Genomic DNA, 19,832 nt, shown 5'->3' with positions numbered 1-19,832 from the left:
ACCAGAGCCGCCCGGGTAAAATCACCGTTTTCATGAATGTAGTCTGGTGCCTTTGAAGAGAGTGGGACAATGATTATTTGTGGTTAAACAAAAAAGATCTTACGATATTACAGAAAACATCCTTGTAATATCGCTCTCTTCAAAAGGCACCAGACTCCACTGACAAAAACACTAATTTTACCTCACAGAGGAGGTCGACCGCTGTCTTGATCCGTTTTTTTTGTTGGTATTATTGTTTTAAAAAGTCAGCAGAGCAGCAGCTCCTGTGTCCTGTTCTCTAAAATCCCTGTTTTAGTGAATGTAGTCTGGTGTGTGTGCTGTTTGTGGTTAAACCAAAAGGATCTTCCAGGTCTCTCTCTGTAGGGATCCTTTCCATGATGCTGTCACACACTTAGAATAACACTCTGAGCCTGTCAGTGGATCAAACAAGCTCTTCTAGTGGACCTACTGTGATCAGGTGCAGTTGTCCCAAAGGATCACGTTGCAGCCATTGCAGCCCGTTTGGTGGCTGCTGGCTGAGGTGATCTACTGGACCAGTTCCAACACTTTTACTACCTACCAGTCACTCACACACCAGGATATGAACAAATAATGCCTAGGCTTAAAAATTCTGGAGTTACTCGTGGCTTACGGCCTCGTGACAGAGCCAGATTTGGAGCTAAAGCCGAGCTTCTCCTGCTGCCGCCTCAGTGTGATGTTTTATTAGGCAGAGAAAGAGTGGGAGGACGGGGAGTAGAAACCTGCCTGCCTGCCTTTATCCACCTGAACAGCTCCCCTCTCTTGTTAATAGAGTTTGTTCAGCTGTATGAAGTCATATACAGTATGTCGGTGTTATCGTGTGTGTGTGTGTGTAAAGCCTGGTAAAGCTACCAGCGCCTGTGGGGCATTCAGGTGTGCAAGCAGCAATAAAGGTGTGGGATTTCTGAGGGATGGAGGGAGGAAGGCTGGGGATTTTCACAGATAGAACGATGGAGGGAGAGGAGTGTGATGCAGGGAGGAGAGGGGAAGGGTAAGAGCGAGGTGAAGAGGAGGAGGGGGCCGTGACGCAGGCTTTCACGCAGGGTGTTGCCCTACTTTTCAGTCCAGCTTCTCTCCGGTTCAGGCTTTCCCAAAATCTCTGGTTTCCCCAAACTGAGCTGCAGCTGCGTCAGAGAAAAAAGGGATTTCACGGTTGATCTCCAGCGTCGGGAAACATGAAACACCGGTTTGCTGTTTGGTCGGTATTTAAGGCGGACTGCATTAAAAACACTCTTTTGAACAGCTTTTCGACTGAAACATCTTAAACTCTTGGTCACAAAGTGGGAGCTGCAGCAGAAAACACCATCCTGTCCTCTGTGACAGGGATGCTGTAGAATTGGATGCAAAATTCAGTCAAACCCGACAGCCAGTGAACTACTTTCATGTCAGAGTTTGTCCTCATATAATTATATGAAGGGACATTTTAATGGGAGCATTTCCTGAAATTCTTAGACATGTACGAAGTCACAGAGTCACAGTAGGTCCACTAAAAGAGCTTGTTTGATCCACTGACAGGCTCAGAGTGTTATTCTAAGTGTGTGACAGCATCATGGAAAGGATCCCTACAGAGAGAGACCTGGAAGATCCTTTTGTTAATCACTTGGTTCAGAGTCACCAGACTCCATTTATAATAACAGTAATTTTACCTCACAGTTGTTGGTTGGCTCGGTTCAGACCGGTTAGTTTGTTTGTGTTATTGTGTGACTTGTGTGTGTTTCGTAATGTTAGTTTGGATGCAACACAATATTAGTTAGACACACAATAACACAAACAAAGCAACTGCTGGAGGCAGAGGTAGACCAGCCACTGTGATTTAAAGTTGCGGATTTTGTGAATGGAGTCTGGTGCGTTTGAAGGTAAAATCCCTGTTTTTGTGAATGGAGTCTGGTGCGTTTGAAGGTAAAATCCCTGTTTTTGTGAATGGAGTCTGGTGTGTTTGAAGGTAAAATCACTGTTTTTGTGAATGGAGTCTGGTGCGTTTGAAGGTAAAATCACTGTTTTTGTGAGTGGAGTCTGGTGTTTTTGAAAGTAAAATCACTGTTTTTGTGAGTGGAGTCTGGTGTGTTTGAAAGTAAAATCACTGTTTTTGTGAGTGGAGTCTGGTGTGTTTGAAAGTAAAATCACTGTTTTTGTGAATGGAGTCTGGTGTGTTTGCAAAGAGCGTCCGGCGCTCCATCAGAGCATCCTTCTCTGAATCTGACTGATTCAGACGTTGTCAGGTTCAGGAGAGCAGAAGTGGGTCTGTTCACACTCTGATCCGTCCAGGACGCTACTCGACTGGGAGAAGACGCCTTCTCACTAAGAATACTTAAATTAGGACTATATTTACGGTGTGTGCATGATCCCACATGTTATTTGCCGTCTGAAGTTTCTTAATGTCTGCGCTGGAGTTATTTTTGCTGATTAATTTCAGCAGCGTAGCTCCGTGCTGACTGACCTGGCCTCCTCCCCCGGCAGGTAAACCCCACCATCCTCCACCACTGTTCACTGAACTCGGAGATCGGAGCGACCGAGACTCTGTCCGGCCCCTGGGAGCCACCCCCACCCTACCCCACACTGCTCTACCTGGCAGGTATAACTCACCGCCCGATGTGGCCTTTAATCTCAATTGAGCCAAAATGGCCGAAGGCTGTGTGACATTGTGGCGACATTAAGCAGCAGTAATCGGTGAGAAATGGCACTTTGGAGGCCGGCGCTCACACACACACACACACACACTCTCTTTGCAGGACTTATTAATGTTATGGCTTCACTTTATCATCTTGTCTGTGTGTGTGTGTGTGTGTGTGTGTGTGTGAGTGTTGTACAGCTGAAATGGGACACACACTGTAAACAGACTGGGAGAATAGTGTTATCTATCTATCACACAAAATTCAACTCAGCTCTTCTTCCTCCTCCTGCTCCTCCTCTCTATTTCAGTAACAACATTTTCCCATTTTATTACGTCTTTTCTTCTTTCCTTTCATTTTCACAATTCTCCGTCTTAAACTCTCCAACACTCACTCAAACACACACTCACACACACACACACACACACTCTCTCTCTCTCATTAAACAGAACATGCTGGTTTAGTTTCTCCTCCACAAACTGAGGCGGCTCTGCAGCTGCAATCCATCATCTTTACTCCCTAACTAACTTACAAAGGCAAACACACACACACACATATATATATATATATACAGCTATGCAGAGAGGCCCAGGCACAATTAAGAGTAAACTTTTTAAGTGCACACAGTCGGTGATGCAGAGACGTTCATATATAACACACACACACACACACACACACACACACACACCAGAAACATGCTTTACAAAACAGAAATTAAAGACAAAGGCCGCTCTGACACAGGAAGCTAATTTCTGGTCTAATTTTTCTATTTTTCTGCTTGTTGTGTCGTTTTTCCCAAGTCAGACTGTGACTGGAGGAGCGCTGGAGGAGAGCAGAGAGGGAGTGTGAAGGGGCGACACCCTAACCCTGAAGCAGACAAGCTAACGGAGCTAATGGAGACAACAGCGCTAACAGAGCTAACGGAGCTAATGAAGACAACAGTGCTAACAGAGCTAACAGAGCTAATGAAGACAACAGTGCTAACAGAGCTAACGTAGCTAACAGAGCTAATGAAGACAACAGTGCTAACAGAGTTAACGGAGATAACAGAGCTAATGAAGACAACAGTGCTAACGGATATAACAGTGCTAACGGAACTAATGAAGATAACAGTGCTAACGGATATAACAGAGCTAATGAAGATAACAGTGCTAACGGATATAACAGAGCTAATGAAGATAACAGTGCTAACGGATATAACAGTGCTAACAGAGCTAATGAAGATAACCGTGCTAACAGAGCTAATGATGATAACAGTGCTAACAGAGCTAACGGAGATAACAGAGCTAATGAAGATAACAGTGCTAACAGAGCTAACGGAGATAACAGAGCTAATGAAGACAACAGTGCTAACGGATATAACAGTGCTAACAGAGCTAAGAGAGAGAATGATGCCAACAGCGCTAACAGAGATACCAATGCTAACAGAGCTAATGAAGATAACAGTGCCAACAGAGCTAATGAAGATAACAGTACTAACAGAGCTAATGAAGATAACAGTACTAACAGAGCTAATGGAGATAACAATGCTAATATGGCTAATGGAGACAACAGTGCTAACAGAGCTAATGAAGATAACAGTAATAACAGAGCTAACAGAGATAACCGTGCTAACAGAGACAACAGTGCTAATAGAGCTAATGAAGATAACAGTGCTAACAGACTTAATGGAGACAACAGAGCTAACAGAGCCAATGAAGATAACAGTGCTAACAGAGCTGACAGCTGCTTATTAAAGTCTGCTGAGCGGCAGTAAAAATAAACTTTGTCTAGTGAACAGACGAATGGAGAAACTGTTCCTAAAAAGACCTTAAACGCATTAGATAATCTCACAGGACGCTCACATCCGCACCAGTCTGATGCCTCTTTAAACACGATTTGTTCTTCACTGTCTTTTAAATGCAAGATAATTCATTTACAGTGCACCGAACTGTCTTCCCCTCTTATATATCACACTGTATGGATCTGTGCACGAGGGAGGAAACCCAAAGCCAGAGAGCAGCAACAACAAGAGGCCTGTATGTTTAACTGTGTGTGTGTGTGTGTGTGTGTGTGTGTGTGAGAGAGTTATGGATCTTTCTGTAGTATTGCAGCAGTGTTGTAACGAGGTGTATATTCCTCCTCTGGTGTAGTTAATCCTGAGTCCGTGTGGGCGAGATGCAGAGAGGAAAACACACACGGCTCTGCTCGAGTCAAATGGGAGTCGAACAAACATAACACACTCCAAACCCCCGGCCTCCCAAACCTAATCCACACACAAGCACTACATCGTGTCACAACTACAACGACTGCTTGTTTGATCCACTGACAGGCTCAGAGTGTTATTCTAAATGTGTGACAGCATTATGGAAAGGATCCCTACAGAGAGAGACGTGGAAGATCCTTTTGGTTTAACCACAAACAGCCGTTATATCGCTCTCTGCACACACACCAGACTACATTCACTAAAACAGGGATTTTACCTCACAGTTGTTGTTTTACCTTTGTCTCGATTGGCCAGTTTGTTTGCATTAGTGTGTGACTTTGGCGTTTTAAAGGGTTAGTTTGGATGCAACACAATATTTGTGTAACACACAACAATACAAACAAACCGACAGATGGAGGCAATGGTAGACCAGCAACTGAGGGGTAAAATTGTTGTTTTTGTCAATGGAGTCTGGTGTCCAACACTCCGCACATGTTCTGGTGTCTCACTGGCTGGTGATTGGCAGCCATGTGTAAGTTTGATCGTCAGAGTTTAGACTGTGAGCTGACCATCTGTGTGTGTGTGTGTGTGTGTGGAGATGAAAGGCCATCACAAACAGGCAGACAGAGAGAAAAATCCCCTGTTGGGATTGGCTGAGAGGCTACTGATGCATTATGGGAACAAAGTGACCACCGGTGAGGTGATTAGCCCGGAGTTGCTACCGTAATGAGGGAGTGTGTGTGTGTGTGTGTGTGTGCCTGTATGCCAGGTGGTCAGCCAGTAAACAGGTGTTCATCTGCATACTAGTCAACCTGGTTAACCTGAGGGGGAGCGTCTGTGTGTGTGTGTGTGTGTGTGTGTGTGTGTGTGTGTCTCACACCTGTCTCTGTATAACAGCCAGTGTCTGTTGTCCCTCCACCAACAGGCTCTCCACAGTTTTTGGATCCTCTACTTTCCTGTTGGCCTTGAAGGCATCACGCACTCGCCGCAGTGCATAGGTCCTGCAGTGAGCACACACACACACACACACACACACTCTTTAGTGTCATTCATCCGTTTACAGTGAAAAAACAAACACAGCATTGCAGGCAGTAAAGTAAAGAAGACAGAAGATAATAAGAACAACAAATATGTGCAGTGGAGACACGAAACCCTCCGAGGGGTTTAGAAAAGCAAACACCAACCTACCAAACACAAAGTTTACACACAGAAACCTGAACAACATCACAGGACGGAACAAATATATAAAAGAAAAAGACAAATTAGTGCAGATGAGATCAAAACAAACCTCAAGGCAGAGCTGTAAAACCAACAACAACCAGAGAGGTGGAAACACTAGCAGACACTGGACAGACCTACACCTTCAAACGCACCAGACTCCATTGACAAAAACAGCTATTTTACCTCACAGAACACGGGAGCTGCTGGTCTGCTGCTGCTTCGATCAATCAGTTTGTTTGTGACCGATCAAGGCGGTGGTAGACCAGGAACTGCTCTGTAAAAGTACCGTTTTTGTCAATGGAGTCTGGTGGTTTTGAGGAGAGCGATAGAACAGAACAAACTCAAAATGTTTTTACAGCGAGCTCATTTGAGATCGCACTCGCAGAACATGGTGTGAGGAGAAATGTTTTATTATAACTTTTTCATTAGTTTTTACTTTTATTTTACTTTATTTTTAGTTTTAGTGTCAGTTTTACTTTAGTTTTAGTTTTAGTGTTAGTTTCACTTTAGTTTTATTGTCAGTTTTACTTTAGTTTTAGTGTTAGTTTCACTTTAGTTTTATTGTCAGTTTTACTTTAGTTTTAGTTTTATTGTCAGTTTTACTTTAGTTTTAGTTTTATTGTCAGTTTTACTTTAGTTTTATTGTCAGTTTTACTTTAGTTTTAGTTTTATTGTCAGTTTTACTTTAGTTTTATTAGTTTTACTTTAGTTTTAGTTTTGTTAGTTTTACTTTAGTGTTATTGTTAGTTTTACTTTAGTTTTAGTGTCAGTTTTACTTTAGTTTTAGTGTTTGCCTTTGGGTATTTGTCAGATGTGAGACTGAGAAGAATCGGAAAAGATCTTGTATAGACACAAAGGCCATTGTCTCAAAAGATTTAGTTTTTTTAGTTAGGTTTGTAAATATAAAATATAACATCAGTTAATTTGAGATTTTTGTCAATATTCCTTTTGTGTAAAAATGTTTTTTCACATCTGATCTTTGTTGTTTCGTTAGTCTTTAGTTAAAGATAATAACCTCGTGGGAAATGCCAGATTACATCGTCAAACCAGCGGTTGTTGGACTGACGGCTGGAAAACTTCTCACTAAAGTTAGTTAAAGTTTGGACTCTCAGCTCTGAGCTCGCAGGCAGAGAGCCAACAGACGGAGGCGCTCCGTGGTGGCAGCTGGAGGTCAGCAGGACTCCACGCTACGCTCCTCTGGCCAGCGCTGATTTGATTTCCTGCAGCTTCTCACCACAAAACACAAACACAAAGAAAGAGCTGCAGAGGAGCCAGAGCGGGCGCCGATCGATAAACCGATGCTGGCCCCGGGGGCGAGAGAGAGGAGAGAGTTTCAGCTGCAGTGAGTGAGTGTGAACGTCTATATGATCTATGATGAGATGCTCTTAGATGTTCCCGTTTTAACACAGGCAGCTTCATGCAACAGGACAACATCTACTTTGATCAGAAACCTAAAGATGAACGATAAAATCATCTTTTAATGGATGTGTATCCGCTGCGGACTGGTTCTAACTCCATGGACAGGTGTGCTGGAGGAACAGCTGATTTACTTCACTGATCGCAGCAGTTCAATTGAAATTGAATTCATTTTCTGGCAAAATGTAACCTGCCTAAAGATAATACAGTCCAACGAACTACAGCCTCATAACTCAACGTCTCTCTGCAACAGTCAACAAAAAGTGAACACTTTAAACATTCAGCATCAGTAACATGAACAGCATGAAGCTACAGAGCGATCTAAAAATACAAGTGTCTCATCTATGTGGAGCACCATTCTCGTAGACGTTAAGGGTTTCAAAGTACCTTAACAGATAACTTGTTGGTCCTCTCTGTCCACATCCTGGTGTCTGAGTGACTGGTAGGTAGTAAAAGTGTTGGAACTGGTCCAGTAGATCACCTCAGCCAGCAGCCACCAAACGGGCTGCAATGGCTGCAACGTGATCCTTTGGGACAACTGCACCTGATCACAGTAGGTCCACTAAAAGAGCTTGTTTGATCCACTGACAGGCTCAGAGTGTTATTCTAAGAGTGTGACAGCATCATGGAAAGGATCCCTACAGAGAGAGACCTGGAAGATCCTTTTGGTTTAACCACAAACAGCACACACACCAGACTACATTCACTAAAACAGGGATTTTAGCTCACAGGACACAGGAGCTGCTGCCTCGATTGTTATGTTTGTTTGTGTTATTGTGTGTTAGACATATATTGTGTTGTACCTGAACTAACCCTTTAAAACACCAAAGTCACTCAATAACACAAACAAAATGGCCAATCGAGGCAGCGGTAGACCAGCTACCTTTAGGTAAAATCACTGTTTTTATCAATGGGGTCTGGTTGCTCATACCTCCTACCAGGAGCAAAACTAACTGCGACAGAGTGAAGTGACTGTATAGATCTTAATTGAATGTGTACACTAGAAATAGAAACCAATGCATTGCTGAAAACACTAAATAAACTGAGAATGATGTTTGAAACACTGTGCATCATCATCAGCCTGTTAGCTGACGTACATGTCCAGAGAAAGTAAAGTGCTGCGTGACAATTAGAGAACCAACTGTTTCACAGGCTTCCAGGACAAATATAAAAGCTACAGGCTTTTCTCTGAATGTGTAGTAATAATAAAGTCGACGCTTCATTTCACAGGTCTTTAAGTTGCCCAATTATTGTTAAATAAATGCCTTGGAGGCTTCCTGTGGTGATAATTAAAGCCTTTGAGCAAAGCTGGTTGAATTTCTGAGCATGTGCTGAAATGCTCTTGAAACAACTGCTCCTGTAAAGCTGTAAAGTATAAATGAATGAATTATTAACTCATCATCTATTGGTTTTCCCGGGGTATGTTTTATATTGTTTTCACGTGCAGCTGACCTGCTGACCATCTATTTAACGGTTAGTTAATATCAAGTATAACAACCCAACGCCGTCTCCTCCACGAGTAGCACCACATTACAGAACGTGTCCACCTGAAGCATGAATATTTCCGTGCAGGGTGAACAGTTTGGGCGGAAGAAATCAGCCAAAATGGACGTCAGTAACCTGCCGTTTTCACTTTCTGCGACCGCCGGGTCCACAGCGACAGAGTACAGATGAGGAAGTAAATCAAAACAGACAAATTGGAAGCACTGAGGTATTTTCAGGCCGGAGGTGCTGAAGTGAAAATGATTATTGGTTTGATTTTCTGCTCTTTTTCTTGATCGACTCGGGGCCTCATCACAGCCGGCGGCTCCTCTGATGTGGGGAAACCACGGCATCGACCTTGGGAAGTTACGGCGCCGCACGGCGAAGACATTCATCCCCATCTGTCTGCGTCTCCACATCATTTAGGATTTAAGACAGAACCAATAAAAGAGCGATGGCTGTGATTTACACAGCGGGTTAAAGACGAGGAGCGGAACAAGGACGGCGGAGGGATGGATGGATGATGATGACTGATAGATATAGGATGGATGGAGGATGATGACTGATAGATATAGGATGGATGGATGATGATGACTGATAGATATAGGATGGATGGAGGATGATGACTGATAGATATAGGATGGATGGAGGATGATGACTGATAGATATAGGATGGATGGATGATGATGACTGATAGATATAGGATGGATGGAGGATGATGACTGATAGATATAGGATGGATGGATGATGATGACTGATAGATATAGGATGGATGGAGGATGATGACTGATAGATATAGGATGGATGGATGATGATGACTGATAGATATAGGATGGATGGAGGATGATGACTGATAGATATAGGATGGATGGATGATGACTGATAGATATAGGATGGATGGAGGATGATGACTGATAGATATAGGATGGATGGGTGATGATGACTGATAGATATAGGATGGATGGAGGATGATGACTGATAGATATAGGATGGATGGAGGATGATGACTGATAGATATAGGATGGATGGGTGATGATGACTGATAGATATAGGATGGATGGGTGATGATGACTGATAGATATAGGATGGATGGAGGATGATGACTGATAGATATAGGATGGATGGAGGATGATGACTGATAGATATAGGATGGATGGGTGATGATGACTGATAGATATAGGATGGATGGAGGATGATGACTGATAGATATAGGATGGATGGATGATGATGACTGATAGATATAGGATGGATGGAGGATGATGACTGATAGATATAGGATGGATGGAGGATGATGACTGATAGATATAGGATGGATGGATGATGATGACTGATAGATATAGGATGGATGGATGATGACCGATAGATATAGGATGGATGGAGGATGATGACTGATAGATATAGGATGGATGACTGGATGAATGATTGATGGATGGATGATTATAAATGATGGATGGAAGATGGAGTGATGATGGATGGACAAATGTATAAATGATGAATGGATAAAAGGATGGATGAATGGATGATGATGACGGATAGATATAGGATGGATGAGTGGATAAATGATTGATGGATGATTATAAATGATGGATGGATGAATGGATGGATAGCCTTTATAAAAGAGTGAAAGAAAAGGGATGAAAGGGGATAAAGGATTAAAACAAAAGGAGGAAAAGATGACAGGATGAGGAAGGACGTTTTGAGGATGAGGAACGGAAGAAGAACGCAAAGTAGGAGAGATGGAAGTGGAAAAGGAGGAGATGATTTCAGGAGGGAGAGAAAAAAGAAGTAAAGGATGCAAGGAGGTAAACAAAGGGAGCAAACGAGGACGGAGAAAACATGATGAAGGTCGAGGACGGAAGGAAGCTGAGAAAAAAGACAAGTGGAGGACGGGAGGGAAGGATAGAGGGAAGGAGGAGGAGGAAAAAGGTGACATGAAGGTGGAGAGAAAAGTGATGAAGAATGTAAAGAAAGAAGAAAACAAGGACGGGCAGTGAAGGGAGAGGAGGAAGAGAGCAGCTTGAAAGAGAAAATGAAGGTGAAGAAGAGGAAGGACGAGGCCTTCAGGCTCCTCCATCAAACCGACTCATACAAACAAACGCCGCCAGCTAATGGACTCATCATAACGAGCCCCGCCGCTAACGAGCCAAACTAAAGACGGAGAAGGAAAAAAAGAACAAAGACATTAGAAATAATCAACGGGCCGGAGGGACGTGACCGCCATCTTCAAAATAAACATCTACTCTGGACAGGAAGTCACTCACGGTGACGGGCTGAGGGCAGAAACAGGAAGTTTAACAAAGTCAAACACCGTGACGGTCCTCACCCACTGAGAGCTAACAGAGCTAACAGATTTAACAGCTAACAGAGCTAACAGTGCTAATAGAGCTAACAGATTTAACAGCTAACAGAGCTAATAGAGCTAACAGATCTTATAAAAGCTAACAGGGTTGACAGCTAATAGAGCAAACAGCTAATAGAGCTACAAGCATGACACAACAGAGCTAACGGCTAACAGAGCTTACAGCCATCCCAAATAATAAAGCTAACAGAAGTAACAAGTGACAGCTAATGGAGTTCATAAAGCTAACGGAGCTTACTGCTCAGAGAACAAATAGAGCGAACAGAAATAACAGCTAACATATCTAATAGAGCTAACAGCTAACAGAACTTACCCAATTGAGCTAATAAAGCTTTCAGCTAACAGACCTAATAGAGGTAAACGCTAACAGAGCTAATAGGGCTATCAGAGCTCAACGCTAACAGAGCTAATAGGGCTAAAGGCTAACAGAGCTAACATAGTTAAGAGAGCTTACAGCTAATAGAGCTACCAGAGCTAAACGCTAACAGAGCTAATAGGGCAATAAGAGCTAGTGGAGCTAAACACACAACAGGACTGAGATAACATGAAGCATCTGAGCTCACTGAAATAACCTGCTGTGGGTCTCTGAGACTGAAAACGTCCGCGTCAATACAGGCACATTAATTCTTTTTAATCAATTCTCGTGTTTGGCTTCAAAAACAAACAGCGTTTTATACCCGTGAAGCCGATTTACTGTAGACTGACAGAGACTAAAACTTCACAGGGAATTTTCTCGTGTGATCTTTGGAAGAAGAGGAGGGGGAGAGGAGGTTTCCACCATCATTTATTAACCTAAGCTTTTGTCATTTTATGATTAATTGATAGCTTTTTACCGCGCACACACACACACACACACACACAGACCGATGGATCAATGACAAACCAGAGAAAGAGGAAGAGTAAACTAGACTCACATTAAGACGAAAAACACTGAATCAGTTTATCTGATTTACTTCTGACTCCACTCTTCCTGTTTCTGACTGTTTCTGACACACCTGAAGGTTGAAGCCCTGCAGCAGGTACGGACACATTTCAGGAAAGATCATTTACTAATGTGGCTTTGTACCTGTGCTGTGGGGTGTTTGCCTAACCCAGCTAACAGAGCTAACAGCGCTAACACAGCTAATGGAGCTAATAGAGCCAACAGGATTAACTGCTAATAGAGCTAATAATAACAGACTTAGCAGCTAACCAAGCTAATAAAGCTAACAGAGCTTACAGCTAAAGGAGCTAAAAGCTAATAGAGCTAATTGAACTAACAGAGTTGACAGCAAACAGAGCTAACAGAGCTAATAGAGCCAACAGCTAATGAAGCTGACAGAGCTAAAATAGCTAACAGAGCTTACAGCTAAAGGAGCTAAAAGCTAATAGAGGTGATTGAGCTAACAGAATTGACAGCTAACTGAGTTAATAGAGCTAATGGAGTTGACAGCTAACAGAGCTAATAGAGCTAACAGCTGATGAAGCTGACAGAGCTAAAATAGCTAACAGAGCTTACAGCTAAAGGAGTTAAAAGCTAATAGAGCTAATGGAGTTGACAGCTAACACAGCTAATAGAGCTAACAGCTGGTGAAGCTAATAAAGCTAACAGAGCTAATGGAGTTGACAGGTAACACAGCTAAAATAGCTAACAGAGCTTACAGCTAAAGGAGTTAAAAGCTAATAGAGCTAATGGAGTTGACAGCTAACACAGCTAATAGAGCTAACAGCTGGTGAAGCTAATAAAGCTAACAGAGCTAATGGAGTTGACAGGTAACACAGCTAAAATAGCTAACAAGGCTTTAGCATGATGCAGAGCCTGCAGACAGCCTGAACTACCTGCTGAATGCTCTAAAAACCAAACCTACGTAAAGCCGTCTGATTTGCGGCGGGCTCTCGGCTCGCCTCCTGCTGGCCCGAGGCTGAACAGCAGTAAACCATCAACTCTGATTCAGAGCTGTTGCCTCGCTTTGTGTTTGTGCTCGCAGGAAAACCTGACGTCTGCAGTAACTTTCCTGTCTTTAATGTATTCTCCTGTGCTCCGACTCTTGTTTTGTACCTCTCTAATATTCCCCACATCCTTCAGGGCCTCTGCTCGGCTTCTTTCATCTATCTATCTCTCTGTTCGCCAATAAATCCTCCCCGGAGCTCATCTGTTTGTTGCTTCTCACAGAGAAGTTGTCTTTCCTCTCTTTCATGCCGTTATAATACTTTTCATCTCTTGTTCTGGACAGTTTCCAGTGCTCAAATAATACGTTTTGTATGTTCATGAGAGAGAGAGAGAAATACTCTGATGGTGACTGTGCTGCTGCAGAGCGACTGATGAAAAGTAAAAAAGGAGATAAAAGATGAAACATCGGGAGTGAGCTGTGAGATCTGGGTTTTATAGCCTCCAATTCTGAGTTTGTGGCAATAAAGTGAGTTTTAAAACCCTTAAGAGAAACAGCTGTAGGGGGCTCTCTTCAAACCCACCAGACTCCATTGACAAAAACAGTGATTTTACCTCGCAGAACACAGGAGTCGCTGGTCTACTGCTGTCTTAATTGGTTCGTTTGTTTGAGTTACTGTGTGACTTTGGTGTTTTAACATGATAGTTTGGATCTAAATCAAGCCTTTAAAAACATCAAAGTCACAGACAGTAAACCAGCAGCTCCTGTGTCCTGCAAGATAAAATTACTGTTTTTAATCAATGGAGTCTGGTGTGATGGAAGACAGTGATACAATGGCCATTTGTGGTTAAACCAAAAGGATGTTACAGGTCTCTCTCTCTGCAGGGATCCTTTCCATAATGTTGTCATGTTCATAAAACTCCAAACTCACTAGATTAGTGTTTAAATCAGATTTCAGTGTTTGTGCCGTGTTTCCTGTTGCTGTTTCTGCTGCAGTGATCTAATTTTCCTGCAGAGAATCATGAATGTTTCATCTCACTCCTGTTTATTTCCATGTTTTTCCCTCTCTCTCTCTCTCTCTCTCTTTCCAAATTCAGCCAAACTCTCCCACCTTTCCTCCCAGGAAGTGCTGTGAGCGCTGCATCAGCTGTTATTGTAGTCGGAGAGCAGAGAGACAACAAAATACAGCCTGCAGCAACGTCTGGCATATTCAGGTCATCCTGCAACGATCCGACGAGCAGCTTCAGAGGGGAAGCCCTCAGCAGGGTTAAAACGCGCTCCTCTTCATTCTTAAAACCGAGAAACCGTCAGACAGGCGGGAGACACACGACCTCCAGGTGTCTCCAAAATACGTGCAAAACAATAAGAGGGAAGGTGGGATCACACCGCATGTCCGCTCCTCTCCAAAACATGACAACGACCAATTATTCCATCTTCGTTTGCATTAATTGGAGGAAACCAGCGAGCCGAGCTGATGACATGATGAAGAACATCGCTGAGATCTGCAAATTTAGTTTGACTCAAGCTCGAAAAACACAAAAGTTTCACACCTCTGCTCAAAAAACATGATTATTTAAATAGCTGCTGATTGATTTTCCATCGATCGACTAATCGATTAGCTGACTGATGGCTGCAGCGCTGGTTTGCTGCCATGACAACGACACACACACACACACACACACACACACAGCATCAGCAAAGAAAAGCAGCAGTTTTGTCATATTTCCCTCCTATCAATAGGATGTTATTGATCCCAATACTCCTTATTGATTTATCTAATATTTCATCTGACAGGGACGATGTGTTCTGACATTGTTCCAATACAGAGCAGGCAACAGATAGGATGCACTCAGAGTTTACAGCCGATTTCAGTCTCTTGTCCCTCGCTGATCTTTTAAATGTACGGCGTAGTTAAAATACACAGATGTCATGAAGTCACATTAAACCACAGATTTACAGGATTTACAGCAACTACACACACAGTTCACAAAATAACCCACATAAACCAGTCATCATTTGCTTTTAGCAGCACTTCACCTTTGTCATAAAATATTTTACATCTGAAATTAATTAGATTTCAGTTGGTCAGTGTCTGCTGTAAAAGCAAGAGAGCACAGACTACAAACGTGGACTACAAAGACCATCATTGTCAGGTGTGTTTTCCCTGCCAGGACTGATCCCCTCCCTCCCCACCATCCACGCTCACACACGAGGTCCGTGAGGAGGTGGACCGAACCCAACGAGCCGCTCGTCTCTGGGCAGGCGGGTGGAATTTATTTTATTTGGTCCAGCAGCAGGAGGAGGCCATTTCTCATCTGGCCGCTCAATAATTCAACACAGCAGCGGTCTGCATGAAGCTGGCAGGGAGCGGCGTCCCTCTGATGTCCGTGCACAGAGCCTCGTGTTGTGACAGTCGAAGACGCCGTCCCAGACTCACCACAACCACACAGACACACACACACACACACAGGCTTTACCAAGCAGAGAGAGAAATACTCTCAGCAAACACTGACTGTAGTTCTGCAGAATGACTGATGAAGATGAGTGAAAGGGAGATCAAAGATGACGCATCGGGAGTGAGATGTGTAGGCTACACGTGAGATTTGAGACGAGGGTTTTATAGTCTCCAACGCAGAGACTGTGGCAATAAAATCAGTTTTTAAAACCCCACAGAGGAGCAGCTGTAGGAGCCTTCTTCAAACCCACCAGACTCCACAGACAAAAACAGTAATTTTACCTCGCAGATCAGAGGAGTTTCTGGTTTACCGCTGCCTCGATCAGTCAGTTTGTGTTATTGTGTGACGTTGGTGTTTTAACATGTATAGTATAGTATATATATATATAGTTATATATATAGTTAGGTTTCACCCTTTAAAACACCAAAGTCACAAAAACTAGACCAGCAGCTCCTGTGTCCTGTTCTCTAAAATCCCTGTTTTAGTGAATGTAGTCTGGTGTGTGTGCTGTTTGTGGTTAAACCAAAAGGATCTTCCAGGTCTCTCTCTGTAGGGATCCTTTCCATGATGCTGTCACACACTTAGAATAACACTCTGAGCCTGTCAGTGGATCAAACAAGCTCTTCTAGTGGACCTACTGTGATCAGGTGCAGTTGTCCCAAAGGATCACCTTGCAGCCCGTTTGGTGTCTGCTGGCTGAGGTGATCTACTGGTGATCTACTGGACCAGTTCCAACACTTTTACTACCTACCAGTCACTCAGACACCAGGATGTGGACAGATAGAGCTAAGAGTTAAAAATCCTTTAAAGAAGCACGAACACAGGCAGCTTATAAAAAGGTACAAAAGGTGTCAGGTTGCAGGAGAGCGAGCAGAAAGCAGTGAAGTCCAGGTGCATCAGACCAGGTGCATTTAAATGATGATGTGGACAATCTGATGCAAAGAAAGAGCAGAGGAGAGCAGGAAGAGTTTACAAGACGATGAATCAGTGGACAGTCCTGCCGACTCATCAGCTCACTGATCTGACAGAAGACAAGACGAGGAAGACGAGGAGGAGGAAGCAGCAGCACTGGAGCCTGCAGTGGTGATGAACGCAGCACCATAACTGAAGCTTCAGATCAATATAAACTAGTTTTGAGACATGATGTAGGAGAGCAAACACGCTCGTCTTCAGCAGATCAGATTTATTATTAATCCAACATCAGAGCAAAGCGGCTCAGCAGCAGCAGCACAGTCAGGAGCCTGAAGCAGGTCAGTGTGGGGTACAGCACCCAGTCAGCTTTGAGACACAAACGGGCTGAAAAAACACCTGCATGGTCCTTTAAGTGGTCACAGAGTCCCTGTGAAGGTCTGGAGGAGAACCACTGAAGTTGTAAAGGACATTTTGAGCCATAGTTATAAACCTTTAAAACCTGCAGTTTACACTTTACACTCCTTTAATTGATCCCGCTGGACACACAGGACACACAGTTATCAATAAAAGCCCAGCGACACAGCGGGGGAACACTAATGTGGACCTTAAAGCACTTTAAGTGGCATTAATGAGTGCAGATGTTTGGCTTTGTGAGCGTTGAGTAACAGTGACGTCAGGATGGCTGATGTAAACACACCGTTAGCTGCTACATTAGCATCTTTCCCGCCGCTGACACTCGGTTTAAACCGACAAGCGGGCGCGCTCACGTCCGCCAGAAAGCCTCTCTTACCTGTAGTTGTACGAGGGGAACTTCTTGCTCTCCGTCAGCATCATCTTGTACAGAGAAATCACCTGGGCTCGAGTGGACGCCGCCATGATGTTCCTGACAACGCCTGCTCTGTCAGTGACCCGAACTAGCCCTCAGGACCCCTAATGACGCGTGTCCGAACATCTGCCTGATCAGAAATACGAGCTTCCCGTAACAGTTTCTCTTCCCGCGTTAATTGATTTTAATATAACACACACGTTTACATTTGCTGCTGTCAGAAAAATTCACCACAAAAAAAGGTTTACTTTTAATATGATTTATAGTCGAGGAGGCACACAGGCACGTCTGCGCCGACTGAACATAACTCAACGTGCAGTGTGACATAAGGTGAGTTAGCTTGGCTGATTTAACCTCTTAAAAAAGGGCGTTCATACACTAATGATTGTTTTTTATGAATGAACGGCGTTGTGAGGTGATAGCGCCGCATTGAGAGCACAAACCGGCAGCATGTCGGATCACATGACGCTTTATTTCCCCTCCAAAATGTCCTTGTTGTGGCTTAGCATGCTAGCTTCTCTGCTACAAACACTCCTGTCAAAAGTGCAGCTGTAAACTTGCAGGCAGCTTGTTTTAACTGTTCTGACTAGAGAAACTGTTTATATTTCCAAAGCTTATGTCACCTCAGATGACTTTAAAAGTGCATGTGGTGTTTGCACATTTGTGTCACCTTTCATTCAGGATGTACTTAGCAAGCTGCTAAAAAGCTATTTAAAGGGTAACTAATGCATTTTTAACCCTGGGCTCTATCTGCACATATCCTGGTGTCTGAGTGACTGGTAGGTAGTAAAAGTGTTGGAACTGGTCCAGTAGATCACCTCAGCCAGCAGCCACCAAACGGGCTGCAATGGCTGCAACGTGATCCTTTGGGACAACTGCACCTGATCACAGTAGGTCCACTAAAAGAGCTTGTTTGATCCACTGACAGGCTCAGAGTGTTATTCTAAGTGTGTGACAGCATTAAGGAAAGGATCCCTACAGAGAGAGACCTGGAAGATCCTTTAAACAGTTGAAACATCGCTCTCTTTAACGCCACCAGACCCCATTGACAAAACTGGTAATTTTTCCTTGCAGATCAAAGTAGTTGCTGGTCTACTGATGCCCTGATCAGTTAGTTTGTTTGCGTTAGTATGTGATACACAAATATTGTGTGGGATCCAAACTAATACGGCAAAAACGCCAAAGTCGTTGAAAGACAAACCAACTAACAGACTGAGACAGCAGCAGAGCAGCAACTCCCATGTTCCGTGAAGTAAAATCCCTGTTTTAGTGAATGTAGTCTGGTGTGTGTGCAGAGAGCGATATAACGGCTGTTTGTGGTTAAACCAAAAGGATCTTCCAGGTCTCTCTCTGTAGGGATCCTTTCCATGATGCTGTCACACACTTAGAATAACACTCTGAGCCTGTCAGTGGATCAGACAAGCTCTTTTAGTGGACCTACTTTAAATGACTGTTTTTGTCAATGGAGTCTGGTCATTGCAGCCCGTTTGGTGGCTGCTGAGGTGATCTACTGGACCAATTCCAATACTTTTACTACCTACCAGTCACTCACACACCAGGATATATTAAAAAAGGCCCTGGATTTAAGAATGCAGGCGCTGCCCTGTAAGAGTTGGTTAAGAAAGATTGCCGATGATATAAACAGTTTGTTATCTGAATGTAATCCTGAGTTTTCTTTCAGTTTTACGTCACTTGTTGTTGCAGTCAGGATGTTCAAAAGAGAATAAACCACATATCAAATCAATCATTGAGCATTCATGTGATCAATCATGTGGTCACCTGAGAGGGTTTTTCTAATTGTGTCTTATTTTATTTCAAGTCGTTGATATTGATTTTGTGGGTCAGGTTGGCACCCTGGGTTTAATGGTTGTCATGGTGAAACAGTCAACGAATCAATCAGTGAATCGGCAGAAAATTAAATGACAAGAAGTTGAGATAATCAATTAATCATGAGATGTTTGAAGTTGAGAGCTGTTTTCTGACCGCTTTATCCATCAAAGTATTGAATGATTATTAGTATTTATTATTAGTGTGTTTAGCTTAAGGTGCAGGTCAGGTGACGTGTTAGAGGCTGAAGTGTTGAGGGGCTGACCTCTAACCTCTGACCTCTGACCTCTGACCTCAGGGTCAGGACGGGCAGGAAGTGATGTCAAAGTGAAACATGATGACATTTCTGCTCAGAGTGGAGGGTTGGCCTCGAATGAACTGACACGAATTAACAGGGGTGTGTGTGTGTGTGTGTGTATGTGTGTGTGTGTGTGTGTGTTGAATGCTCTTTAGCAGTGGATGTGTGAAAGGTCAGAGACACATCCTGTTTGTTGATGTCCTGCTGTCATTTAGTGTAAAGGTCAATGGCACTGCTGTGTGTGTGTGTGTGTGTGTGTGTGTGTGTGTGTGTGTGTGTGTCTGTGTGTGTGTGTGTGTGTGTGTGTGTGTGTGTGTGTGTGTGTGTGTGTGTGTCTGTGTGTGTTATAAGCACT

General features: G+C 43.4%; 1 protein-coding gene across 1 annotated transcript in view; it reads right to left on the bottom strand.

Annotated features, from left to right (window-relative positions):
* The window catches only part of lyrm4 (LYR motif containing 4), a 31,312-nt gene extending 13,873 nt beyond the window's left edge, over window positions 1–17,439 (bottom strand). Inside the window, exons 1-2 of the mRNA XM_070853436.1 lie at window positions 17,317–17,439; window positions 5,693–5,813 (exon numbers count right to left, since the gene is read on the bottom strand). Coding sequence (XP_070709537.1) covers window positions 5,693–5,813; window positions 17,317–17,402 — 207 coding nt within the window. The 5' untranslated portion in view covers window positions 17,403–17,439. The remainder of the gene's footprint in view (window positions 1–5,692; window positions 5,814–17,316) is intronic.
* Between the last annotated feature and the right edge of the window lie 2,393 nt (window positions 17,440–19,832).

This window comes from Pempheris klunzingeri, chromosome 21, assembly GCF_042242105.1.
Source record: "Pempheris klunzingeri isolate RE-2024b chromosome 21, fPemKlu1.hap1, whole genome shotgun sequence".
NCBI lineage: Eukaryota > Metazoa > Chordata > Actinopteri > Acropomatiformes > Pempheridae > Pempheris > Pempheris klunzingeri.
This window is presented reverse-complemented; position numbering and strand designations above follow the sequence as displayed.